Source organism: Ambystoma mexicanum, chromosome 13, assembly GCF_040938575.1.
Source record: "Ambystoma mexicanum isolate Mex_15411 chromosome 13, UKY_AmexF1_1, whole genome shotgun sequence".
Taxonomy (NCBI): Eukaryota; Metazoa; Chordata; class Amphibia; order Caudata; family Ambystomatidae; genus Ambystoma; species Ambystoma mexicanum.
The window spans coordinates 744,292,899-744,320,557 of record NC_090938.1 but is presented as its reverse complement, the minus strand read 5'-3'; the positions used below and the strand labels follow the sequence as shown (position 1 = coordinate 744,320,557).

The 27,659-nt window shown below is 45.9% G+C and overlaps 1 protein-coding gene across 1 annotated transcript in view; it reads left to right on the top strand.

Moving 5' to 3' along the window:
• The window catches only part of LOC138521883 (E3 ubiquitin-protein ligase TRIM39-like), a 134,899-nt gene that overhangs the window by 63,033 nt on the left and 44,207 nt on the right, over nucleotides 1-27,659 (top strand). The window contains exons 4-7 of the mRNA XM_069635045.1: nucleotides 3,372-3,394; nucleotides 6,487-6,590; nucleotides 9,445-9,465; nucleotides 9,568-9,594. Coding sequence (XP_069491146.1) covers nucleotides 3,372-3,394; nucleotides 6,487-6,590; nucleotides 9,445-9,465; nucleotides 9,568-9,594 — 175 coding nt within the window. The remainder of the gene's footprint in view (nucleotides 1-3,371; nucleotides 3,395-6,486; nucleotides 6,591-9,444; nucleotides 9,466-9,567; nucleotides 9,595-27,659) is intronic.

The window sequence follows — 27,659 nt, the reverse complement described above, 5'->3', positions numbered from 1 at the left end:
TCAACAAAACACTTATATAGCGTTCATCGATCTGGCACAAGCCTTCAACAGTATCAATAGAGAGATACTATGGGGAAAGATGTCGGTTGGGATTGTCCGCCTGATCTTTTGGATGCCATTAAGAGTTTGTACTTGCGAACATCAATTCAGGTGAGATTGACAGCCAGGGGAATGCTTTCCGCCTCGATTACAACTGGGAGGGGATTGAAAGAGGGGTGCCTTCTGGCTCCTACAATCTTCAATTTATTTATTTTGGATATGGTCTTAGGCCAAGAGGGGGTCAGAGCATTTCCACCGCAACTATACAGGCAAAACATCCCCTGGGTAATGTATATGGATGATTTGGTGGTAATAGATCATACCCCATTAGGCCTGCAAAGAAGACTCACCCACCTAAACGCGTACTTCAAGAGCAATGAGCTGACAATAAACACTGACAAAACGAAAATTATGGTGTTCACTACAACCAGAAGGAAGGCTAACCGCAAGCTGGCCTGGTTTACAGGCACGCAAAAGATCGAGCGTGTAGAATCCATAACCTATCTGGGTATCAGGATAAACAACAACATAAAGGAAAACATCTGGATGGAAGAGCTAAGGGGTAAGTGCACCAGATTAGCAACGCAGACAAAACAAATACTAAGGAAATTTGGCAGGAACACACTGGTGCCTATTTTAACCTTTTATAAGCAAAAGGTGTCCATATCTTATTATACAGAGCTGAAACAGCGTTGAACATCCCCACGTCCTTCTGGAATCTCTTAGAAGGGAGATTTTGGAGGAGAGTGTTGGACCTGCCAAGCAGTCTACCAGTGTCGCCAATTAGATTTGAACTGGGGCTGCAGTGACTTAGCTCTTTGGTCAGATGGAGGGCGTTATCCTTGTATAGAAAAACGATGCAGGAAAATAATGCCCCGGTCCTAGATATATTGAAAAGTGATCAGAACGGGGCAGGAGCAGTAAGGGATCGAACTGTAGATACCTGGAAATTCAAATGTAGAACGGTATTGGAGGACCTGGGTTCAGATGAGGAAACGCTGATAAACATCCCGCAGAAGATAAAAATTAAGTTGAGAAGACTTGACTGGATTGAGACCATAGAGGTGAGATCAGTGTATAAAGTCTCCATCACCCTCAAGAGGGAGCAAAGAGCTATCAATCAAGTCCAAAAGTATTTGGTAAAATTCCCTTCAAATAGACTTAGGAATTTGTTTGAGATTAAGGCTGAACATTCTTCCGACCAGAGAACTCTTATGGTACAGGAGGGATAAGACGGTGGATTCTTCTATGTGCAGGACTGTAAGGCCCAGTTGGAAACAACTAAACATCTTCTCTGGGAGTGCAATGCTTTGGAGGTAATAAGAACGATGTTTCTAAATGAGGTTGTCCTAGAGTGCAGGACCCTAACGAAAGAGGAATGGTGGGAGGGCTCTATATTGGGAGAAAAAGTCAAAGTGGTACTGGCAATTGCAAAAAATGTTATGGAGGTTTTAGACATCAAATGAGATAGCAGGTCCTGGCTACTTTCTTCTGTTGTTATTAATCAGGAATCAAGAGGGGGGGAATTTGGAAGGAAAGTGGGATGATGGAGGAATTTTGTGTAATAATGTGTTAGATCTTGCTCCGGGGATGGAGGGAGGAAATGTTTCATGAAAGGTTTGTATAAACCATAACATGTTTAATAAAAAATGTTTTTAAAAATATGAACAAAATGCCATGGGCAGCTCTTACCAAGTACAAGTGGCCAGGCTGTGAAATCAAGCTTATTTTTGTCCTTGCATGATAAACTGAAAATATTCTCTACTCCACAAACCGGGGTTCAGGTTAGCAAGTACTTTGAGCCTGAGTGTGGCTGTTAGCCCTGTGCAAATCACACACATAACATAATCTATCAAGAAAGAGAGAGGGGGCGAGAGAGAAAGAGGGACAAGGGAAAGAGAGAGGGGGCAGAGCGAAAGGGGGAATAGAGGGAAAGGGACAGAGGGAGATGTGGACAGATGGGGAAGGAGGGAAGGGAAAGATGGAGGTGAAGGGGGGCGGAGGGAGTGTTAGGGAGGGACAGAAATGGACTGGTAGGGGAAGGATGCATGGGGTGGAAGGGACAGGGAAGCAGAGGGATGGAGGGACACAGACAGAAGGAGAGAGAGAGAACTAGACCACACTGACACAGAGAGAAAGTGCACTCCAGACTACACTAGTGCGATCTTGCAGGTTCTGTTCTCTAACCGAGGGATAAACCACACTGACGGAGAGAACCAGAGTGAGAAATCCTGTACCATACCATAGATCTAGTGAGAAATTGTCAGAGAGAGAGCGCTGGGTCACTGAATGCTGCACTGTGACAGCTAGTCTACTCGTAATGCCCTCTAATGCTGAGTGCAGTATGTGCAGTCTCCCATTTGTGCAGTTGTTGCCATCATATGCAAAGTGCAGCTTCAAACTCCTCTAATGCCAGTTAGTGCCTGGCATGCCTGTAAAGTCACTGTATGTCATGTTCATTCCCATTTGTGTAGGTGCTGCAGATGCAAAGTGCCACCTCAGCACCTCTCAGGAATGCCATCTAATCACAGTTAATGCCTTGTATCTATGGCAACGTCACTACATATAAGTGCAACCTCAAATAGCCCAGTAATGTCAGGCTCTGGACCGCTTGTCAAATGTTACCCGCCCCCTCCCCCACTTTTAGTTCACAGTGGCTCTAGTTCCCAGCACAAACAATGCAGCTATGCCTCTGGTACCAACCATGTGATCGCCAGTTATGGAGGACCCTCGCTTTCACTGCAGGCTACTTCTCTGCTTCCCGGACGCCGTGTCTGCGACATCAAGGTGATATGTGGCAAGATGGAGCCTTCTCTACAACTTCAGCAACCATTAGAAACAGGGACAAACAGCATGACTCCTTGTGCATCTCTATGACGCACGCACGCACGCACGCACGCATTGAGCATCTACCTTCCTACTCATGCACACTTGCGAACCTGCAATGCACACTGCACTGAGTACAGACAATCATGTCCAAGCTGGCAGAGTGTCAACAAAACCAGGAGCTCATAAGAAACTGATTAGAAACCCCAGGATATGGCTTTAAAGCGAGAGGACTGTAGGTCACCTTCAAGGTGTTGGGTGACGTTTTACTTCCATTACTCAGAAACATCTGATAGGGGGTGGGCAGTGTCTGATTTTGTGACACGCGGCTTGGCATTGTCTGACCAGAAACTTCCCAGAAGGCTCAACTCATTGCTAGACTAGATAATGCAGCAACCTAACTCTTTCCTTCAATAACAGCTCAGGGTCTCTGTAAAATGGAAATCAACGTTTAGAACAATGTCGGATGACTATTTACCTTGTCCTCTTTTTCTCTTTCTCTCTAGGATGTGAAGAGTGTCTTGAGCAGGTACGTCTCCTCTTGCCTTGATGTGCCCTCAATGTGGACTCACTTTTATCCCGGTGGATGTCCTCTGTTCCTCACATATATTACACACTACAGACCCCAGCTCCATCTTAACTTCTGGGAGATTTAGCATTTCTATGTGTGATTTAAAAATAGAGACTCTGGGTTTTACATCACCCCTTGCAGGCCTCTCACTCTCTCTCTCTAAGCTCACAGTGATATGATAGGTTATTTATAACGCGCTTAATAAAGCGTGGACCCGGGGAACGAACCTGTGGTGCTCCGTGTCCTCTTGCTTCCAAGGCGAGCACGTTGTCCCTAAGCTATCCTCCCGAAACGAGTTGCAGGGCTCCACCTTCAGTCTAATCCCATATATACCATATAGACTCTGTACTATTACCCCTTGCAGGCCTCTCACTCTTCTCTCCAAGCTCACAGTGCAGGGCCCTTTCTTCAGTCTAACCCTATGTACCCCATATAGACTCTCTACTATTACCCCTTGCAAGCCTCTCACTCCTCTCTAAAAGCTCACAGTACAGGGCCCCTCCTTCAGTCTAACACTATATACCCCAGCAAACCTCACTCCTCTCTCTAAGCTCACAGTGCAGGCCCCCTCCTTCAGTCTAACCCTATATACCCCATAAAGACTCAGTACTATTAACCCTTGCAAGCCTCTCACTACTCTCTCTAAGCTCACAGTGCAGGCCCCCTCCTTCAGTCTAACCCTATATACCCCATAAAGACTCAGTACTATTAACCCTTGCAAGCCTCTCACTACTCTCTCTAAGCTCACAGTGCAGGGCTCTTCCTTCAGTCTAACCCTTTGTAGACTTAGGGCCTCATTACGACATTGGAGGCAGCATGGCTGCCTCCAATATCGTGTCCAGGTCCGGGTTCCCTGAATGGGGAAATACCAGGCCATTCCGAGTATGACGGGCCCGGTATTTCCCCATTCAGGGAACCCGGGCCCTGTCCTTCCCCATTCCCATTTGAGCCCCCATAGGGCTCAATGGGAATGGGGAGGGAGCTGACAACGGCCTCGCGACTTGCAAGTCCGTTGTTAGCTCCCTGGTCCCCTCGCGGGACCCGCTCTGCACGTCTGGTAAAACCAGACGTGCAGAGCGGGTCCCGCGAGGGGACCTCGTAATGAGGCGGTACAGGCTTGACGGCGTCGGCACCTTTACCGACGCCGTTAACCACTTACCGCATCAGTTGTCAGACTTTTACTCTTACCCCTAGGATGTCTCGCACTCCATCTCTGAGCTCAGCATAGAGGTCCTTTCTCGCATCCTAACCGCATGATAAGTGCTGTCCTTCCTCTTACCTCTCTCTTAGATGCTCTCAGGCCCATGCATACCCTGGAAAATCTTTCATTCTTCTCATGTACCTTTTGTTAGCCCCGTCAGTGGCCACCTCAGCCAATGGGAATGCTTGGAACACAGGCTGTAGCTGGTGATAGCAGTCCACATTCTAAGTTATCTTGGGCCCCCTTAAGACGTTCCCTGTCGCTAACATTTCCCTTCAAATAGTTAATTGGAAGTTAGCTCTCCCTGTTAGTGTCCATGAAAATGTCCCTGGCAGTTTTTTTCCTGGGAATGATTTGGTATAGACGGGTATCTTTAAAGGCACCGCTCTCATTCCAGGAATTGTAAAGTTAAATTCCACCCCTGTGGGTTCTATGGGTTTTTATGGGCATGTTTCATCACTGATTTGATTTTCACTGTTTATTTCTGTAAAAGATGGGTGGAGGCCCATTAATATCCCTGTTCCCTCAGCCTGCCACCCCCCCACCAACCCCCACCTCAGTGAAAAATGGCGAGTAAACAAATACAATGAAAAATATGTCAAAAAGTGATCTATCTTTTAATCACCTACTAAAATCTCACCTGTCCTAAAAATCGTCTTGAAATGATCACCTACCTAAATCTTGACCTCATAAACGTACACTAAAAAGTCGACCCCCCCCCAAATCTCACCATTAGTATTTAAACATAAAGATATGAAAGTGAAGCAATACAAACGGGGGCAATCCTCCCTTTACCCCCCAATTCTATCAGAATGTGGATATCCCCAAGACCTCCCTCTCCTCCTGGGCATCTCTCATTCAGAATGTATCAGAATGTATAGATTCCTGAGCCCACCCGCTCCTAACAAGGGGTCTCTCATTCAGAGGGTAGAGATTCCCAAGCCCACCCCCTCCTCCCCGGGGGGGTCTCCAATTCAGAATGTAGCAGTTCCTCTGCCCACCCTCTCCTCTTTGGGGGTCTCTCATTCAAAATGTATCAGAATATAGAGATTCCCAAGCCCAGCCAGTCCTCCCTGGGGGTCTCTCATTCAAAGTGTATCAGAAAGTAGATATCCCTGAGCTCACCCACTCCTCCCCGGGGGTCTCTCATACAGAATCTATCATCTAAATGTACAGATTCCCGAGCCCACCCTTTCCTCCCAGGGGGTCGCTCATTCACAATGTATCAGAATGTAGAGATTCCTGAGCCCCCCACTCCTCACCATGGGTCTCTCATTCAAAATGTATCCAAATGTATATATTCCCGACCCACTCTCTCCTCCCCGGGGGTCTCTCATTCAAAATGTAGAGATTCCTGAGCCCACCCTCTCCTCTCCTGGAGGCTCTCATCCAGAATGTATCAGAAAGTAGAGATTCCCAAGCCCACCCTTTCCTTCCTGGGGGACTCTCATTCAAATGGTATCAGAATGTAGAGGTCCCCAAGCCCACCTTCTCCTCTCTGGGGGTCTCTCATTCAGAATGTAGAGATTCCCCAGCCCACCCTCTCCTCCCCGGGGGTCTCTCATTCAGAATGTGCCTCCCAGTCGTGGCTCCTTTGCCCTTCCTCACACCCCTGTGGTCTCTTGTTTGTCATTTATCACATGTGTGGTGCTGTCTACCCCTCTGTTTTACGGGGGATGTTGTGCCTCCGCTCCCTTTCGTGCATGTTGATTCAGAGCCTTCCTTTCCCCATCTTTAGGAATGGGGTCTCTTTTTTTCCCCCCTCCCTTATCTCACTGTTTAGACCCCCTTACTCCTACTTGTCTCTGGAGGCTGAGGGTTATATGCAGCATCTTTCTATAATTCTCAGGTGCAGTGAAGTGAAGGCTCTGAACCCCCAGGAAGAAGCCTCTGGAATGAAGACAATGGTGCTGAGAATTAGACGCCATGCCCAGCTGCTCGCAGAATTAAAAGGTAGATACGAGTCCAGGCCCACCCAAGAGGTGATATTGATCAGGAAGACTTTTCCAACCATCTCAATGCACTTATTTTATTGAAATACATGTAAATATGCACAGCTCAGTGAAAAACAAATATGTTGCCATTCTTGTACTTGTATAGCGCACAGGTAGATAGCAACCAATGAAGAGGGTCACATTGCTCTGGCTTCCTAATTTGACCAGTTCATTTGCTAGGCACATGTGTGGCTGGGTTACCACAGCCTTGTATGTAATAAAGGCTATTTTAAAGATTATTTGGGCAGTTAGAAAGGTTGGGGGAAATGCGGTCAAACTGTTTGATGCCGATGATTCGTGTGGCGCGAGGGTTGAGGGGGGAGGTCAGAGAGGAGTAGGTTTCCACTTCCAGGTAGGCTAGAACTCAGGACTACTGCAACCCTGAATCCCGAGGCTGGCTAGAAAGATTTGATTGTGTGCAGTCCTGCTAGTGGCTACCAAGCCGTCTGGGCATTTTTGTCACTTGGGGATAGCTTTGGCATTAACTCTTCGAGTTCCACGTTAGCTAGCCATGATTGAATGAGTGTTTGATTGGATGAACCATGATTGGATGAGTGTTTGATTGGATGAGTATTTGATTGGTGGGGTTCCCAAGAAGCAAAAACCATGTTTTTTGTGGGGTCGATTATAAGAAATGAACCGGTCATCCATGACTGGATGAAAAACTAAATGCATATACATTTCACTGATAATGTATATGTATATTATGTATATTAAGCCGGTCAAGTGGCACAGCGAGTAGAGCACTCGCTTTGACATCTGTGCAGAGCCTGCTAACGCAGGTTCGAATCCCGGCGGGGCCAAACTCAGCCTTTCATCCTTCCGAGTGGGTAATAATAAGCAGCGCTCAGATACCTGAGGGTTCGTAGCGCTATATAAATGGCAAATTATTATTATTATTATAATGCACTTGTGTACATAAAACTCACCAAATCTAGCAAAATGTATAGTGGTGTGAAAAAAGATGAATTGGAAAATTAAATCATAAATATTGAATTTAGTTAGTCAAAATAACTCCTAAAAAAGGATAAATGAAAGGACTGACACAAATCATTAAAGAAGGGGAGGGGGAGAAGTTGGAAGGGTCAATAAAAGGCTAACCAGTCTTTTACCATTTTACTTTAGAGAAGGGAGGAATACAACTTTAAAATAAATTATAATGCAGAAAAAATAAACCAAAAGGTTGTTGATATTAAAGTAAACGTGCCAAAAGCCCTTTTTCATTAAGAAAAATGTGTTGTAAAAAGAAAGAGATTTTATTTCGGTCAGAAGTATTGTGGTGAAAAGACCGATACAGTAGAATATGTGTGGCTTGGACCCTCCCCTTCCTGCAGTGGAACTGAACGGTTCTGCAGTCGCGGCTGGAAGGGCTGTTGTCATCCTATACCATGTGTTAGAGGTTGTAATGACAGATGTACATATGTTGATAGTGTACGGTTAGTAGTTTTGCTTCCCTGTGATTTTCATTGATAAGAGATGGTTCAAGGCCTAATAAATAGTAGTGCATTTGTATACATTCTGTGCTTAATTGAACCCATCACCACCAACACTCTCCCAAGTCTAAGCCTTACTGCCCAGTCGCACTACCTTGATAGAGTTTGGCTAGACATTAGTGTCGTCCTGTTCACCAGAATAGGGTGGCCTCTGAGAATCTATCCATAGGGCTGATTCTGAATATCTTATCTTTACCACCTCAGTAGACCATGTTTACTGATTATAGTAGAGTAGAAAGAACCCCAAAAGGCCAATAAAGACATGTACTTGTTGTGACACAACAGTCTGGCCAGCAATGTCTCAGGCACATCGGCTTCCCCAGACTTCTCGACCTGGACCGGCTCAGTTAATAATTTAGCCTCACAGTCGGCTAGAGCCTGAAACTTGGCATTGACGCCTTTAGGTCTTGTGGTGTTGGGGTCATAGGGTATGTTTGTTCCAATGCATGAAGTTACTCTCCCAATGCAGTCAATTGCAATCGTTCGGATTTGAGAGATGCACAGGTAGGGGTAATGCAATACCTCAGAGGTCCCTTTTAAATCCCTCCTGAAGTATTGCTTGCAAGGACACTGAGCCAGTATTGGGTTAAAAATAGGAGGTCCTTTTATCAGATATAGTGGCATGATCTGCCTGATCCAATAAAGAGGGTCCATTAGCCCTGATCTTAATGCCCTTTTCCGTGGTCCTTTACTGTGTGCTGAGAATGTTAAGCTCCGAGAAAGTGAGATCTGTGGGTGTGTAACCTCCCTTATGGGGTGCCGGGGAGGAAAAGCCAAAACATGACAATGGACACCCAAGGTGGCGGGCTTGCAGTGGTGGGAGCTGGAGGGGAGACATGTGGGGGTGCAGTGGTGGGAGCTGGAGGGGAGACATTAGGGCAAGGGCAGGGAGTGGGGGTACAGTGGTTAGAGCTGGAGGGGAGGCATTAGAGGCAGGGAGTGGGGTGCAGTGGTTGGAGCTGGAGGGGAGGCATTAGAGGAAGGGCAGGGTGTGGGGGTGCAGTGGTTAGAGCTGGAGGGGAGGCATTAGAGGCAGGGAGTGGGGTGCAGTGGTTGGAGCTGGAGGGGAGGCATTAGAGGAAGGGCAGGGAATGGGGGTGCAGTGGTTAGAGCTAGAGGGGAGGCATTGGGGGAAGAGCAGGGAGTGGGGGTGCAGTGGTGGGAGCTGGAGGGGAGCCATTAGGGGAAGGGCAGGGAGTGGGGGTGCAGTGGTGGGAGATGGAGGGGAGACGTTGGGGGAAGGGCAGGGAGTGCTGGGTTATGTTTTACAGTAAAAAAAGTTTGGGATCTAATACATCACTTGTTTTTCTTTTACTACAGAAACATTTCCTGCAGAAATGGGTATGTTTCATTAATGGTAATAAATATATTATATTTAACATACTCCAATGTCTTGCTGGTTTGTCTGATTTCACAAACCCTTAATTTTCTTCTTGCTTTCAGAATGGAGATACGTGAAATCCTTTGAACGTGAGTACTTGTGATTTACAAATCCCAAACTCTAACCCTCCATGGGGCCTCCTGGATCTCAGGAGTCACTGTTAGGTGAGGCAGCTTGAGTCCCCTGCAGTGACACTCGGTCATAGGAAAGGAACATGAGTCGCAGAGAGTCATCAGTAGGTGAGGCGGCATGAGTCCCCTGCTGTGACACTGAAAAGAACATGAGTCACAGAGAGTCACCAGTAGGTGAGGTGGCACGAGTCCCCTGCAGCAAAACTGCCATAGGAAAGGAACATGAGTCACAGAGTCACCAGTAGGTGAGGCGGCATGAGTCCCCTGCAGCAACACTCGGTCACAGGAAAGGAACATGAGTCACAGAGAGTCACCAGTAGGTGAGGCGGCATGAGTCCCCTGCAGTGACACTCTGAAAAGAACATGAGTCACAGAGCGTCACCAGTAGGTGAGGTGGCATGAGTCCCCTGCAGCAACACTCTGGTCTGATTCTGAGCCTGTGCTAAATGCCACATAGTAACATTCCCTCCTCCAAACCCTCCCACCTGCATTCTGAGGGTGATGGTAAGAGTGGAGTAGAGATGTCGTGCAGCAGGCAAGAAAAAACATGTAAAATATGTGCAGGTGGAGCGCTGCAGGGTTACGGTGCGCAGAGCACCTCTGGTCAAAATACAAAAAGCAAAGACACATTTCTACACTACAGAAAGTGTCGGTGAGCTTGAAGAGTCTCGGCAGCACTTTCTGTAACACAGAAAATGTGGCGCTGGCAGCTTGAAAAGAAAACTTATTTCAGACAGTCCTAGAATTTTGTTACGGAAAAGATAACACTTTGTAAGGAATGCCGCCTCTTTTCATAACTAACGACACCTCCAGGGTGCCATTAATTAACGCTTCTTTAGGCTGGTGCAGAAAGTGTGCTCTAAACTTCAGAAATCAGTCCTTGCCAGCCCCTTACATGTGAGGTGGTTGGCAAGGCTATGCTGTAAATCACGGCTTTGCAGGAGTGGCAGACTTGATATATTGCTGCCACTCTCGGATTACATCAGAATCCATTTCTTCCTGGAAACATGTGTCATTCAACTGAGACACTGCACTTTTCCATTTTAACATGCACCTCTGAATCAGGCCCACGTCTGCAATGCAACTGGCAGGGAAGTGATGCTGCGGTTGTTTAAGGCCTCTGCACTGCAAGTGTCTTGTGAATCTAATTCGAGATCAGTGATCAAGCAAACAGCCTTATCGATATTACCTGAATTCCAACTGACCCTTGGTTTATAGTTATGTTGCTGATAGGGTCACTAACATGGACCGTCTCAGTGTCATTTATATAGGAGAGGAGGGGAAAGTGGTCACTTTCTTTCTGTTCTTGTTAAGACCTTCATATTTGGGTACATGTTGATGTTTACAAAGACCTACTCGATAGTGGATGCACTGTTGTCAGTCACTCTGGTATATTACTCCTGCGAAACGCCTGGGCAAAGACCGTCTAGCATGATAAAGCCTCTGTAGTAAATCATAAATGTTGATGATTAATAGAGAAGTTGTAAACCACACTTCGGGGCCCAATTAATAATAGCAGCAAGCACTTAGTCGCCTGAAGTGCTGATCTTGGTGATTTGGTAAGAATTATCAACACTAATGATCAATGCTCCTTTTGGTTGCCCCTGAATCCCCTTGTGGCCATAGATTGAATGGAATGGCAGCTGCCAATTTCCACGTTATCCTGGAGCCAGGTTTCCTGTAATGCCACTACACAGAAATTGGGGATGTTCTCTAATAAACCATCCGGTTCAGTGAAGTGGGAGAAGCCTTGGGTGTTCCAGGACAAAATGGTAAAAGTGCAGCTAGGATCTTCGTGGACTTTGTGGTTGTAAAATTGAAGGTAACCACTATCAGCTGGCAGCAGCCGACCCTCTTTCTCTTCCAAGGGAGAGTAAACACCCACATGTCTTAACCCAAGAGCATCAATGGTGACAGTAATAGCCTTGCCTTGTGAGCTGGGAGATAGTTTTGATTGATTAAGGTTGACTCCCATAGTTTGAATGTTGAGGGGTCTAGTTGAAAGCAAAGGAACAGGTCTACTAGATTTCAGTACCCCCCTATCTAGATTCAGCCCAAACTTTCTAGATGGAGCTTTAACAATAGAACAATCATAACTTAATTTTCCGAAATTAGCATCATGTGACGTGACAAAATCTAGTACAGAGGGATTGTGAAAATGAACTATCGCGCTAGCATAGTACGAGTCTTCTAGGAGGTCAACAATCACGATATCCTCTGTTTGTAGAGATCGCAGAGGAATGATGTTGTGGACTAAATGGAAGATGGTTTTTCGATTTGGATAATAGTCCTAACATAAAAATGGCTCTTTACATTGAGGGGCAAGCAGTCCGCATCCGAATTGGAATAAGGTTGGTAGAGGCCCTGCTTCCCGTTTACTGATTTAGCGACACCACTTTGCGTGTCTGAAGCAATGGCGTTAGATGTTATCCCATGATTGTCCTCTTGAAAAGTGTTTCCCAAAACTTCCAGAATGTGGGAATCTTCTGGTAATGTTTGGCACTTAATAGTTTCTGTAGTCTGTATAAATGAACCAGTGCTTTTAGGATGAACAGGAGTTCCTGCCGATGTTGTCTTTATTTCTGGAGGCACCTCTAGTAGAAAGAGTATTAGACTCTGCAGCTGGAAGCCTTTCGATTGTTTTTTAGTACGATGTTAAGCAGAGACTTTGGTCTTATTTCCTTCTAATGGTAGAGTGTCATATGAGCCCTTATCATTGATCACAAGGGTAGTAACTCTGGAGCTGGAATTAATCAAGCCAGGCTTGTTGCTCAGGCTGGATTGCTGCTAAAATCAGCCTATTTGGTATGAGCCTTTTTCTTGTGCGCCTTCTTTTTGCTCTTTTTACCATTTTTTTATTTATTTGTTAGCAGGTTCATTAGTGATTGAGCCCTCCTTTGACTCATTGTTGCCGATGATCACACAGTTATCCAAGCTTAAGGACCGAGTGTAGTCACCTCCCACATTAAACGATTGCAGGAGTCCTTGACAATGAGCTCCTGTGGAATCCACCAGCATTTACCAGGTGTAAATAGCAGGCGGAGTCCACAGGAATCCATTGGTTTAATAAAAGCTAGAGACCGAGTAAAAATACCAGGTCACACAGCCGCTCTCAATGGGGCCCAGACACGGGCTGGTATTCTTTCAAAGTTCAAAAATGTAATTCTTTTTCAGAAAAATAAAGAGGAAGTCTGTTGGTTTTCAAATAGTAATTTATCCGAAGAAAAAACAAAGCTGTCACTAATATCTTCTTAGTGAGGGCGCAGTTGCTGCAACTCATATGTAATACAGACTAAAGCCAATGCATTTCGGAAATAATTCCTTCTTCAGGGCAAGTCTAGTCAATTGCACATAAACAACATAATGCACCAATGTCAACATAACAATTACATATATTTGTGAAAATAATAGCGATGTCAACATACCCGTCAGTAGAGTTTCCAGAAGGATTAAACGAGAAAAAATAGATAGAAATAATAAGTTATTTATATGGTAGATAACAAAAACAGACAGATGTGTAAGAAACTGTGGTTACCTTAATAGCGTTGCATAGATGAGAACATTCGTTGTCAATGTCAACAGCAGCATGGGTCGCAACGATGAGCCGTGGTTGCAGCGGCTATATTGTTAAACACAATCGTGTTTACAAATGGAATCTAATGAAGGGAAAGGTTCAGTGTGAGTGAGACAGCGTAACAAACCGGGATTTCAAACGGTGGTTTGCAAATATTGCAATCGTGTCTCATACCTCTGAGCACACGGAGCGGGAGAAAGCTCCTGCGTGCAGTTGTCGGGCTGAATCTCAGAATGCCGTGTTAGGCGGTTGCCAGGGCTACGGCTAATTTATACTGCACGTGACCGACACGCGCCATTGGGCGGCCGACGGTCACGTAGCAGAGTGTAAGGCAGGTGTAGGCCTGCACAGTTAAGAGAAGTATATAATTTACGGGCATACCAGTATAATGTTCTGTGTGAGAAATGTATCTAGCCCAAAATTAAGGAAATCACTGAAGATAATACATGGAAATAGAAAAAATACTCGTGTGTTAAAGGGACCACAATGGGGTTCGTTGTGAACAGAAAGAAACAACTTGGCATATCAAGTTACATAAAAGACAACAAACAATAAGTGAATAAAAACACGTAAATTAACCTGAGGCTCGTTTGTGGCACTCCTATTGAGGGATACTTAAACTTTAGCTGGTACATTAATTCGCATCAGAAAGGAAGGTAGTGCATGGAATCACATAAAATCAGCAATGGTTGAAAGTACGACACAACCTCATTGTGGGCGGTGTCGCCCATTACAGGCGGCACCTTGGGTCCCAGACTAGGGTCCGGGACTTGCATTGAGGTTGTTATTGAGGTAACACAGGATCCAAGATGTTACAAGATATGGAAAACATGTTGGTCAATTAACATGGAAACAGAACAGAGTCAACAACAAACTTCACGCTTGAAGTGCATCTACATGTCAATGGGATGAATACAGATGTCATGATGTTTCAAACCAGATTCATATATAACAGTGGTAATTAATCTCTTCATTCAAACCATTTGGGACCAGACTACAGAGTTTATCGATCCAAAATGTTTCCCTTCGGTTTAGGCGCAAGCCTAGATCTTCGTGAGGGTTATTTCTAGTTAAGACCTCCAACACCAGAAACTTAATCTGTGAAAGGTTGTGGTTATTTGAGGCCCAATGACGGGCCACGGCTGAGTTCGGGTTGGAATTCCGGATGCAGGACCGATGTTCATTCCACCGTATCTTGGCAGCTCTGGTGGATTGGCCCACATAATATTTTCCACAGGGGCATTTAATACCACAAATGATGTTGGTGCTGTCACAGGTGCCAAATGTCTTAATAAAAATCTTCTTGCCTGTTCGTGGGTGGAAAATAACATTCCCCTTTACTACAGAGTTGCAATTGATGCAGTGTAAGCAGAGGAATGTGCCAGTACGGTGTGTGGTCAATTTTTTGGAGGGTAATCTCGTCTGTACTAGTTCATCCCTGAGGTTCTTACTTCTCTGGAAAGCAAACGCAGGTGGTTCGTTGAACAGATCTTGTACTCTCGTGTCATTTTTGAAAATACTCCAATGTTTTCTGATTGTCTTCTTGATTTTGTTGCTTTGGATGGAGAATTTCGACATGTGCACAGGAGATTTCAACTCTCTGACTGGTTTCTTTGACATGGATAGTAAAGTATCCTGATCTAGGCTGTTCACTCTTTGAACTGCCGAGTCCAATACTTCTTGGTGGTAGCCTCGTTGAAGGATTTTTTCTTTCATTACAAGCTGTTGTGCAATCTAGTCTTCAGGATCACTAACGATCCTCTTGACTCGTAGAAGTTGGCTAAATGGAAGATTCCTGAGTAAACTCGGTTGATGGAAGCTCAGGCGGTGCAACAGGTTGTTGCGGTCAGTAGGTTTCCGGAACAGGGTGGTACTGTAACTATTGTCTTCCATTCCTATTTGTACATCGAGAAAAGTAATCTTGTCAGGTGATGACTCTCTGGTAAACTGCACTCGTGGGTCAATGCTGTTGATATACTCGAAAAAATCATCAAATCGTTGCTCTGTGCCTGTCCAAACACCAAAAATATCGTCTATGTATCGAGTCCACATGTGGATGTCTTTCTTCCATTCTTGTTTGGTCAATATATGATCCATCTCGAATTTGAACATAAAACAATTGGCATATGTAGGTGCCATGGTGGCACCCATAGAGGTACCTGAGGTTTGTAAGAAAAACTGGTTGCAATATTGGAAATAAGAATTTTCAGAAATAAACTGCAACAGTGTCAAAATGAATTCTTTTTGGGCACGCACATCTGGTGATTGGAGTAACAGCCATTCTACAGCTTCAATTCGGACATCGTGCGGTATCGAAGTGTATAGACTCTTGACATCTATGGTAAACATCAGTTGGTTGTGTTGAGGGGTGGTAGAGTTAAGTTTCTGAAGAAAATGAGTTGTGTCTCTGGTGTAGGTTGGAGTGTTCTGTAAAAGTGGTTGAAGAAAAAAGTCAATGTAAACGCCCAATGGCTGGTTGATATTGTCCATCCCTGCGACTATGGGTCTGCCAGGGGGATTTGTGGAATCCTTGTGGATCTTAGGGAGTGTATAGAAATTTGGAATTCTTGGGTGATCATTTAGCAGAAACTTGCGTGTTTGTTCATTTATCCATTCGAGTTCTAACGCCTTATCAAGCAAGATAACCAAGTTGTTTTTGATGGAGATGGTTGGATCATGGTCTAATATGGCATATGTGGTATCATCTTGAAGTTGTCTTCGACATTCTGAATCATAGTCCACAGTGTTGAGAATCACAAAGGCACCACCTTTATCAGCAGGTCCAATTGTTATTTTTATATCACTATACAGACTTCCTCTTTATTTTTTATTTTTGTACTTTTGATACTTGAAAAAGAATTACATTTTTGAACTTTGAAAGAATACCAGCCCGTGTCTGGGCCCCATTGAGAGCGGCTGTGTGACCTGGTATTTTTACTCGGTCTCTAGCTTTTGGTTTTATTTTTAAGTCAGGGTGTCTCCCGACTTGTCACAGCCAGCTCCTTCTGAACTACAATTTGCATACTTCTACTTCCACACTGATTATAAGATTGGAAAAGACTCCTAATCAAGTGGTGCCCACTCTCTTCTCTGTTTTATCCATTGGTTAAATGCCAGCATGGAATTGTGTGCTGCTGGTGTTAAACCATGTGCTTTTTTGGGGTGGAGCAAGGATATATGATGGACAGTGTATTTTCAGTGCCCCAGTCACCTGAAAACAAAAATAAAATCCCACACATCTCTCTCTCTCTTTCTCTCCTTGCTGCTTTTTCTTGATGTCCATATTCTCCCATCACTCGCTCTCATTTAGCTGTCCCTCATCTGTGCGTGTTTCTCTCTGTCTCTCATCTCTACTTGTTTCTCCCTGTCTCTCGTCACTGTTTGCTTCTCCCATTCTCTCTGTCTCTCATCTCTGCTTGTTTCTCTGGATCGCCCTGTCTCTCATCTCTGCTTGTTTCTCCGGATCTCCCTGTCTCTCATCTCTGCTTGTTTCTCATGGTCTCTGCCTCTCATCTCTACTTGTTTCTCTCTGTCTCTCATCACTGTTTGCTTCTCCCAGTCTCTCTGTCTCTCATCTCTGCTTGTTTCTCCGGAACTCCCTGTCTCTCATCTCTGCTTGTTTCTCCGGATCTCCCTGTCTCTCATCACTGTTTGCTGCTTTTTCTTGATGTCCATATTCTCCCATCACTAGCTCTCATTTATCTGTCCCTCATCTGTGCGTGTTTCTCTCTGTCTCTCATCTCTACTTGTTTCTCTCTGTCTCTCATCTCTACTTGTTTCTCCCTGTCTCTCATCACTGTTTGCTTTTCCCAGTCTCTCTGTCTCTCATCTCTGCTTGTTTCTCTGGATCTCCCTGTCTCTCATCTCTGCTTGTTTCTCTGGAGCTCCCTGTCTCTCATCTCTGCTTGTTTCTCTGGATCTCCCTGTCTCTCATCTCTGCTTGTTTCTCCGGATCTCCCTGTCTCTCATCTCTGCTTGTTTCTCCCGGTCTCTCTGTCTCTCATCTCTGCTTGTTTCTCCGGATCTCCCTGTCTCTCATCTCTGCTTGTTTCTCCCAGTCTCTCTGTCTCTCATCTCTGCCTGTTTCTCCGGATCTCCCTGTCTCTCATCTCTGCTTGTTTCTCCCGGTCTCTCTGTCCCTCATTGCTGCTTGTTTCTCCCTGTCTCTCATCTTTATTTATTTATTTTATTTCTAGAGCGCTGGAACAAGAGCCCTGAGGCATAGGAGCGCTAAAACTAACATACAACACAAAACATAAAAAGCAGGGAGTCAAGTAAAGCCAGAGGGGGGTAAGCAAGGCAAAGGTTCAATCTTCATTCAAAAAAAAATGTTTTTAGGTTTCGTTTGAAACTTGGTAAGCTAGAACATAGCCACGAGGTGAGCGGAAGGGTGTTCCATAGGGGCGGGACGAGAATGGAGAACATCTGTTTGTCACCTGTGTCAGTTTTGCCTTGGGTATAAGGAGTAGCCCAGAGTTCTTTGATCTGAGGCTACATCTGTCCGGAAGCCATTTAAACTGGGCTGCCAGGTAGGACGGACTCTTGCTATACAGGCAGGAGGGTGGGATGCTAAGCGTGCAAAACATGACTCTCTTTGCTATAAGAAGCCAGTGTAACGCTCTCCTGTCTGGTGACACATGATCCGTTTCTTGCAGACTTACTACAACCCTCATTGCGTTGTTCTGAACAACTTGCAGACTGTTTGGCTCCCCTTTACCAACGCCCAGTAAGGTACTGGCACACTAGTCAAGGCGCTCCCGATGATAGCCCTGGCTAAAGTGGCACAGCTGGTTACATCCACGTACGGTCTGATTTGTGCCAGTAATTTGATGTATTACGTCATGTTTGACACCAGGCAGCTGATATATGCCCTCATTGAGAGTTCTTGGTTAATGGTAACACCCAAGGTTTTCACTTTCTGAAGGGTAGGTAGAAGACAGTCTGCGATTTGGAAGGAAGAGTAGGCTTGATCAAGATGGCGAAGCTTAGGGCCAGTGCCCAAGATTATGATCTCTGTTTTTGAGTTATTCAGGACTAGGCCATTAAGCAACATCCAGAGGGGAATTTGGTTGTACGTTGCATTGATGATCTCAGTGTGAGGTGATCACCTGAAAGTGGAAAGAGACACAGAGTACCATCAGTATAGTTAGCGTAACAGAGACCATCTTTTTCAAGTTGATCAAAAAGTGTGAGCATGAATAGATTGAAGAGAGTGGGAGATAGGCACGCGCCCTGTGGCACTCCGCATTCCAGGGCCAGTTCCTCTGACATAGCATTATCATGGAAAACCTTAGCAGTCCTGTCTGAGAGAAATGAAAGCACCCAGTTGACTGCTTCCTTGGAGGAAAAGGCCCGCTCTAGCAGTCTGCTGGCTAAGATGGAATCTACCAGGTCAAACGCGGCTGTCGGATCGAGCAGCATCAGCAGAGATGTCTTGCCATTTTCATAGAACTGAAAAATGTTAGATTTAAGGTCCAACAAGGTGGACTCAGTGCCATGTGCACTCCGAAATGCCTGAATCTGCCCATGTGCTATTTTGTCCAGTACCTTCAAAAGGAAGGGAGAGTTACTAATCAGGCGATAATTGCCCGCTATACATTGGTCCAGTGTAGGCTTCTTCCAGAGAGGAGTGATCCATGCTTGCTTGACGTCTCGTGTTACTGACATATCTTTAAATAATGCATTTACAAATTTAGCGATCTGAGGGGCAAGCAACTGGGCTCAAGCTTTCACCATTTTAGCCGGACAGATGTCTCCTCTACAACTGGTGGGTTTTATCCTTTTTAATATACCCAGGACCTCCTCTTCAGACACTTCTACAAAGGTAAAAGGATTGGTCTTGGGTGACTGGTGGTGAACATGAGCAGAAACAGATGATGGATTCAATTGAGTAAGCTTGGTTTCAATGTCCTCTTTAATCATTAGGATCTTGCTAGCCATAGTCTTTTCAATTTGGGTACACCAGTCTGAGTTTTTCACGACTGTAACATTGATGGGACAGGGGTATTCCACTTCTTTTAGAATCCTAAAAAGTTCTCTTCTGTCTGACGCGGCAGTCTTAATTCTATTCTCATAGGAGCATTTGTTTGCGGTGCAGACAGCATCTTTGTGCTCTTTTGCTGCACGGCTATAGTCAGATTTGTCAACAGCAGATCGTGTTTTCTGCCATTTGCACAGTGTCTTTTGTTTCTTAATTTTCAGATTTTGTATTTCTGATGAATACCAGATTTTGAAGGAATAGACTTTTCTGGTCTTAGTTTTTGAGGGGCTAAACTATCAACAACTTCAGTCATCATTTTATTATATACTGCTGACAGATCAGCTGCAGACTTGTACTGAGTGAGATTGGCTAAGTAGGGAGCAAAGAGCGGAGCTAGTGCCCCTGGAGTACGTTTTCCTAGGTTACGACATGAGCCTTTCCTCTGTGGCTGTTTAACTTTTTTCATAGTTGAGATTAAGGATATTTCAAATTTTACAAATCCTTGCGTGTTTCTCTGTCTCTCATCTCTACTTGTTTCTCCCTGTCTCTCATCTCTGTTTGTTTTCCCGGTCTCTTTCTTTCATCTCTGCTTGTTTCTCCCGGTCTCTCATCTCTGCTTGTTTCTCTCGGTCTCTCATCTCTGCTTGTTTTTCCAGGTCTCTGTCTCTCATCTCTACTTCTTTCTCCCTGTCTCTCATCTCTGCTTGTTTCTGCCGGTCTCTGTTTCTCTCATCTCTGCTCGTTTCTCCCGGTCTCTGTCTCTCATCTCTGCTTGTTTCTCCTGGTCTCCATGTCTTTCATCTCGGCTTGTTTCTCCCTGTCTCTCATCTCTGCTTGTTTCTCCGTCTTTCATCTCTGCTTGTTTCTCCCGGTTTCTCTGGCTCTCATCTCTACTTGTTTCTCCCGGTCTCATCTCTGCTTGCTTCTCCCAGTCTCTCATCTCTACTTGTTTCTCCCTGTCTCTCATCTCTGCTTGTTTCTCCTGGTCTCTCATCTCTGCTTGTTTCTCCCGGTCTCTCATCTCTACTTGCTTCTCTCGGTCTCTCTGTCTCTCATCTCTGCTTGTTTCTCCTGGTCTCCATGTCTTTCATCTCGGCTTGTTTCTCCCTGTCTCTCATCTCTGCTTGTTTCTCCCGGTTTCTCCGTCTTTCATCTCTGCTTGTTTCTCCCGGTTTCTCTGGCTCTCATCTCTACTTGTTTCTCCCGGTCTCATCTCTGCTTGCTTCTCCCAGTCTCTCATCTCTACTTGTTTCTCCCTGTCTCTCATCTCTGCTTGTTTCTCCTGGTCTCTCATCTCTGCTTGTTTCTCCCGGTCTCTCATCTCTACTTGCTTCTCTCGGTCTCTCTGTCTCTCATCTATGCGTTTTGCTCCCTGTCTCTTATCTCTGCTTGTTTCTCCCGGTCTCTGTCGCTCATCTCTACTTGTTTCTCCCTGTCTCATCTCTGCTTGTTTCTCCCGGTCTCTCTGGCTCTCATCTCTGCTTGTTTCTCCCGGTCTCTCATCTCTGCTTGTTTCTCCCGGTCTCTCTGTCTCTCATCACTACTTGTTTCTCCCTGTCTCTCATCTCTGCTTGTTTCTCCCGGTCTCTGTCTCTCATCTCTACGTGTTTCTCTGTCTTTCATCGCTGCTTGTTGCGCCCCATCTCCCCTGTGCCTCTTCCTCTTGTTCCTCCTATTACTTTGTTTATCCTACCTGCCTCTCTTTCCATTCTGTCTGCTTCTTTCTCCATGTGTCTGTCTCTCCTCTGCCTCTTCCCTGTCTCTCTCCTCTGTCTCTCCATCTCTCCTCTCCTGTCTTTTGCTCTTGGTCCCCCTGTTACTACCTCCCTCATACCTGCCTCTCTCTCCTCTCTACCTCTTGCTCATGTGCCTCCCATCTATCTCTCTTTCCTATCTGCCTCTCTCTCCACTCTGCCTGCTTCTTCATCTCTCTCTTTGTTGTCTGCTGCTTTCTGTCTCTCTTCACTCACTCTTTCTCTTCACATTTCCCTCTCACTCCCCCTACTTATCTGTGGCTTTGTACTCTGTCTCCTGCTGTTTCTCTCCCCGTTATGCTTGTCTTTCTCTCGTCCCTGCCCAGTTTTCTCTCACTCTCCTTTGTCTCTGCTTTTCTCTCTTGCTATGTTTTCTTTTTCTCTATCTCCTCCTGTCTCAACCCTTTACATTTCAATATGCTTGTCTCTCTGCCCGTGTTTGTCTTTCTCTCACCCTATTATTATAATTATGATATAAATATTCGTGTCTTTATAGCTCCTCCTTGCCTGTTGCTCTCTTTATTTCATGCTATCTTTTTCTCTGCCTGCTTATCTTTCGTTTTGCTGTGTTTCTGTCTGCCTGTTTTTCTTGCTTGCTGTGTTTCCCTCTGCCTGTCTTTCTTTCTTGCTCTGTTTCTCTCTGCTTTTCCCTCTTTTCTTGCTGTATTTCTTTGTCTACCTTTCTTTCTTGTTCTTTCTCTCTGCCTTTCTTTTTTGCCATCTGTGCCTCTTCCCGCTTCCTTTCTTTGGTCATTGCTGTGTTTCCCGCTGCTTGTCTATCTTTCTTTCTTGCTTTATTTCTGTCTATCTTTCTTGCTTGTTCTGTATCTCTTTGCCTACCTTTATTTTTTGCTATATTTCCTCTGTTTGCTCCGTGTCTGTCTTTCTGTCTTGCTGTGTTTCTCACTGCCTCTCTTTCTGTATTGGTGTGTTTCCCTCTTTGCAGTTCTCCCTTTCTTTCTTGGTGTGTTTCCCTCTTTGCATCTCTCCCTTTCTTTGTTTCTCTCTGCCTGTCTTTAATTATTGCTGTGTTTCTCTCTGCCTGTCTTTTACTTTTATTATAGCTGTTTTTCTCTCTGCCTATCATTATCGCTGTGTTTCTCCATGCCTGCCTCTCTTTCATGCTGTTTCTCTCTGCCTGTCTTTCTTTCTTGCTGTGTTTCTCTGCCTGCTAATCATTCTTTATTGCTGTGTTTCTCCATGCCTGTCTTTCATTATCGCTGTGTTTCTCTGTGCATGCCTGTTTTTCATTATCGCTGCGTTTCTCCATGCATGCCTGTCTTTCATTATCGCTGTGTTTCTCCAGGCCTGCCTCTTTCTTTAGTGCTGTGTTTCTCTCTGCCTGCCTTTTGTTTCTTTTTTTTTCTTTTTATTAACGTGCTACATAACTATACAAACAACAGTTTATTCAGCACACAATACAAAAACATTAACCGCCCACTTTCCCTAACCATCAGCACGAAATGTAATTAGCGATTTACTTCCACCAACCCATTCAGCCCCACCCTACATTATCTACTCAGCAACCCGTCCAAAATCAACATTATTTTGCTCCACAAAATAGAAAAATAGATAATGCAAGCTTCATTATTACCATTTGAAAACAACATCCACAATACGTTGTCACATTCAGATATTCCCGCAGCGGTACATGCGGCGGCCCTCAAGGGCCCTACAGCTTTACAGTTCATTAGGAGATGTTTCGCTGTTTCAATTTTGAGTTCCCCAGAAAGCCTGCAGAACGGAGTGTCCGCAATATATGGGCCCAAGCACTGGTTATTGGCCACATTCGCTTTAATCTTAAAATAGTCCCAGACGAAGGGATTGTGACTATAATTAGGGAATAGAGCTTGTTGTGTGACATAACCAAGGAATGAAACACAAGACCTTTTGCCAGAAAGTTTAGTTTTTAGTTGTTCGTGAACATTTTGGAAGATGCTGTTTTTCATATGCAGTTTTTGTTGTACATAACTGGTACTCTCACCTGAACCAATTGTCAGGGGGGGCCAGTGATCCACCATAGCCAAGATATTCGCCAGATTACTATTTGACATAAAATGGACCTTAGTCCTGGCAGCCTCAGATATGTACCAGTTTAGGGAGCCACTAGTTGCAGTCAGTTTCCAGTGGATGTTATCACAAGACAGCTGAAATCTCGCATCCCATGGGGCCAGTTCGAGTTCAAGGTAAATCTGCTCTACAGGAGCACGCGCAGGAAGGCAAAAGGGTTTCTATAAAAGCTTACTCTCCAATCTGCTAGCGACGCAATGTTCCCAAAAGCCTAAACCTCAAGCCATACAGGAGTATAGATAGGATCTTGGCCACATACAATTGTGTGAGTATCCCGAGGGAATATCCACCTCCAGCCCTGGCCATCTTGAACAATCCCCCTAGGGCCTGGGCGCATTTCCCCTCAAGTATCTCAAGATGGAATGCCCCGGGTAACTTCCTGTCGAGCACAACTCCAAGATATTTATATTCGTCGACTATCTCTAGTTTTTTTCCTTCAAGGTACCATTCAAAACAGTGGGCTTTAGCACATGCTGCAGTGAATAAATCATGATTTTAGATTTATTAGGATTAATAGACAAGGAGTTAAGGTCAGAATATTACTTAAGTTTAGACAAAGCAGCCTGCAGCCCTACAGGAGTACGGTTGAGCAGGACAATATATAATCTGCATAACCCATCCATTGCAGTGAACGATTCCCCAATTTAGGCGGCATAGAGTTAGGGTTATGCAGCGCTGATCCCATGGCGGCCTTGTAGAGATTGTAGAGCAGGGGTGCTAGTATGCATCCTTGTTTTAAACCCTGGTAGGTTGAAATCCATGGCAATGTCCTACCTGCTTTGTCCAGGCGTACTCTGACTCAAGTCCCATCATGAAGTGCGACTATCATAGAGTGGAGACCTGCTGGAGTATTCCAACTCGCCAGCTTATTGCAAAGCCTATGCCTATAAACAGAGTCGAAGGCAGCGCTGTAGTCTATAAACGCCACATACACTGTTCTCCTATGAATACTCCAGGCTTGTTGGATCACCGTTAACAGCGCGAGGCAATTGGTGGATGTACTCGGGCCCTTTTGAAAGCCAGTTTGGTTGAAAGGTATTGGGTTCAAGCTGTCTGCCAATTCCACAATTCCTCCAATAAGAGACGAGTGAAGATTTTTAATGAGGCGTCTAGCATGGCCAACAGCCAGTAATTGCTTGGATCGGTCCTATTGTCCTTCTTCCAAATAGGCACAATGGTACTGTCCCGCCAGGAATTAATTGCATTTCTGTGATCCAGCAAAATAACCAGTGAAGGGCATTAGCCCAATGGGTAGCATCGGCTTTGATCAGGGTACTACAAATACCATCCAGACCGGGTGCTCTGGAGGTTTTACTTCTCCCGATAAGCCTAAGAACATCAGCCGGACCCTTGGAGTAAGTCCACTTATTCTCGGATAAGTTTGTGAGGGTTTCCACCGTCGCACCACTCCCAACTATATACACTGTGGCAACTCGCCCCAAGGTGTTGCCAATGAATTCAACCCAAGCTATTTCCGAAACGACGACTAAACCACGTTTCATGTGGGAATCACCCTCAACGATCTTCCAAATCTGGCGAGTGTCATTAGATATAGCACAATCCACAAATGAACGCCAGCGAAGGCATTCCAGTTCATATCTACAGCGCCTCAACCATTTACGGTAAGAGTTTTTGGCGTCTTTGACCTGTGAGGCATGTTCCATTGACCTGTGAGGCATGTTCCATAGAAGTCATCTCCTTAAGAGCTAGTTCTCTAAGGAGAACAGAGTTCCCTTCTCCTCATGGTGGTTTGCTTATCAAATGAGTGTTTGTGGGACCCTGCAGTAGTCACACGAGCCTTAGAGTTCCTTTCAATGAGGAAATTAGTAATAACCGACTGGATCAGGACACCAAAATCCATAACTGCATTAATGGCACAGGTTTTAGAGCGTTTGAGGGAAGTTACCCCGCAATCCTCTATGTATCCAAGCAGAGCCGACCACATAGGGGCCTGTATCGAAGAAATATTTTGTGTTCCATGAGACACGATTCAAGGCGGCATTGACTGTAAGCTCCCCGTCGGCTAACGTAGTCTGAGTTGCTTCGCGGCAGTTCAAACTCACTAGAAGAGGAAAGTGCTAGCTCTCCAATCTGAAGATCACACTCATGTCAAGTATCAATGAGCAGGAATTCGCAACAAAGATGTAATCCAGTTTCTGATGTTTGTTAATCTGCTTAGAATCACATGCTGTGCATAGGTCCGACATCCAGTGGTCACTGCGGAGTATTGCATTTTGTTTTTCGTAGTCGAAAAGGGGACGTCGACAAGGCGTGTCTGAAACACTATCCCTATAGTGACGTGCGTTGTACCCACAATCCCTCACGCGTCGAGGTCCCTCAGATTGTTTTTTTCCGCCCAGCTTCTGGTCGCCTTCACGCGGAGCTCCTCGAGAGACATTGCAACTCCTCGACCTTTGGTCGTTTTTCCTCTAATATTAATAATCCCTCCCTCGACGCAGTTGTAAGCTGTTCTCCGCCGAAAAGAATCTTCGACGGAGGGTCGAGCGGAAGAAATCCTTCGGCGCTGCCGAACACGTGGCCTGGCCTCGCAGGCCATATACAGTAGGGAGAGTGGGGTCGTGGGACATCTCTGGGTCTTTTCTGAGAATGCCTTTCCCTTTCCCCTTCCTTTCCCTTTGGCTGTTTATCGCGATTTATTGCCTCGGCTATGGAGAGGACACCGTTTAGGTTTTGCCCACTTTGTAAAGGCAAATTCACTTGGAAGGACAAGCACTCACGGTGTAACCGCTGCTTGCCCCTCCATCACAAGGAGGAAAGGTGCGCGGCTTGTCGGCTTCTTAAGCCTAAAACTCTAAAAGACCGAAGGGTTAAAAGGTGGGCGGCCTACGCGATGTCGAAGGCCGAAGGTTCACCCGCCGCTGCTACCACCGACAGTGACGAGGAACGCGATAACACGACCTCCGCTACGGAAGTCGAAACCCCCTCTAAGGAGCGCTTACGCGCTTCGTCGTCTGTCCCCGGCCCCGACGGGCTCGGCTCACGCCCTGCTTATGGGGATGAACACCCCGGCGACACAGACGCACACAAAGATCCACATAAACACACAACCCACGGCTCTTCTTCGACGAAGTCGAAAAGACCTTCGGCGCCCAAGGAGACGCAGGTTCCACCGGCGGCCTCCTCGGACCGTTCGGGTTCGAAGCCCCTCTCGCAGCCGCGACCTGCGACTGGGCTTTCTGCAAACAAGGGCGCTGCCACCAAACCATCGGCCGGTGCGCATCAACAGAAAGCGCAGACCGCCGTAGAGCGTTCGATACCCATAGCGTCGAAAACTCAAGCTTCCGCCGACAAACGAGTCGCCGACAAGCGAGTCGCCGATAGCTTAGCAAGGATCGCTGTAGCCGACGCCCAAAAGCGTACGCCGAAGATTTCGTCGAGCGTTACGCATAAGTTAAAGGATACGCCGAAAAAGCCCGATGGGAAGCAGGGACTACCCCCTTCAGGCAGGGAGTCTCCCGACACACCAGAAGGTTTTTCGGAGGGCGACGGGACACTTTCCTCGACGCTTTGGGAGAGGTCGAGCCATTTCGAGTTAGATAACCCTATGTTTCCCCCGCCAGACCGCTCTGGGGTACCCCATGAAACTATGGAAAGACTCCACCTCTGTATGGAGAGGATGGAAAAGTTCATGAGCACCCAGGCCTCTCAAACACACAAGAGGACCAGAGAAGGGCCTCAGGAGGACCCCAGGGCCAAAAATCCGAGGCTAGTCGATCCCCAGCATGACACAGCCTCAGACTTCCAAGATGTATATGACCTCACTGCGGAGGAGCAAGACTTCGAGGAAGAAGATGATTTCATGGACAATGAAGAACAGAACCAGGAGGAATGTCTGGAAGACAGAACAGACATTATAGAAGAAGGCTTCGGGGTTAACCCAGAAGAGGGACCTTCACACCCCTGGCAATCACCATCAGTGTATTCCGACACTGATGTCCTAAACCTAACTCCTCCGGACAATTCTCCAGTTAGGAACACGTCTCCAATTGACGATCAGCCGACGTTCAATGCACTGTTGCGCAGAGCAGCAGCGCATTTCGAACTCGACACCGGGGAACTCTCTCCAGAATTGGACTTTGTAGAAAGAGTGATTAAGGAAAAACCCCCGGTCAGCCAGACCATTCCACTCCTCGCTTCAGTAAAGAGAAGGATCATACCTTCGCTGTCCACTCCCGCTATGATCAGAGGGGTCAATCCACGGATTGAAAAACTTTTCACTCCTTCACCCTCAGACCCCCTCTACATTAGGGGACATTCCATTCCTGATTCCCTAGTGGTTTCTAATACTAGAAAGAGGGCAGGGGTACCACTTTCCACCAGTGAGGCACCCCCTGACAAGGAGGGCAAGAGGCTATATGCCCTTGCAAAAAGAGTTACTTCCTCGGCTGCCTTCTCAGCAAGAATTGCCAACAACAATTCCTTGCTTGCAAGCTACGCAGACGCGCAGTGGGCCAAACTGCGAAAAGACGCCGAGGAAGCACCGGAGCCTTTACGTACGCGCCTACTGTCAACTATTGGCGAAGGAACCCAAGTGAACCAGAGCATTGTTAAAAACTCTCTGGACGCGGCAGAAACAGCAGGACGTTCCTTGGTACAAGGAATACTCCTAAAGCGCCATGTATGG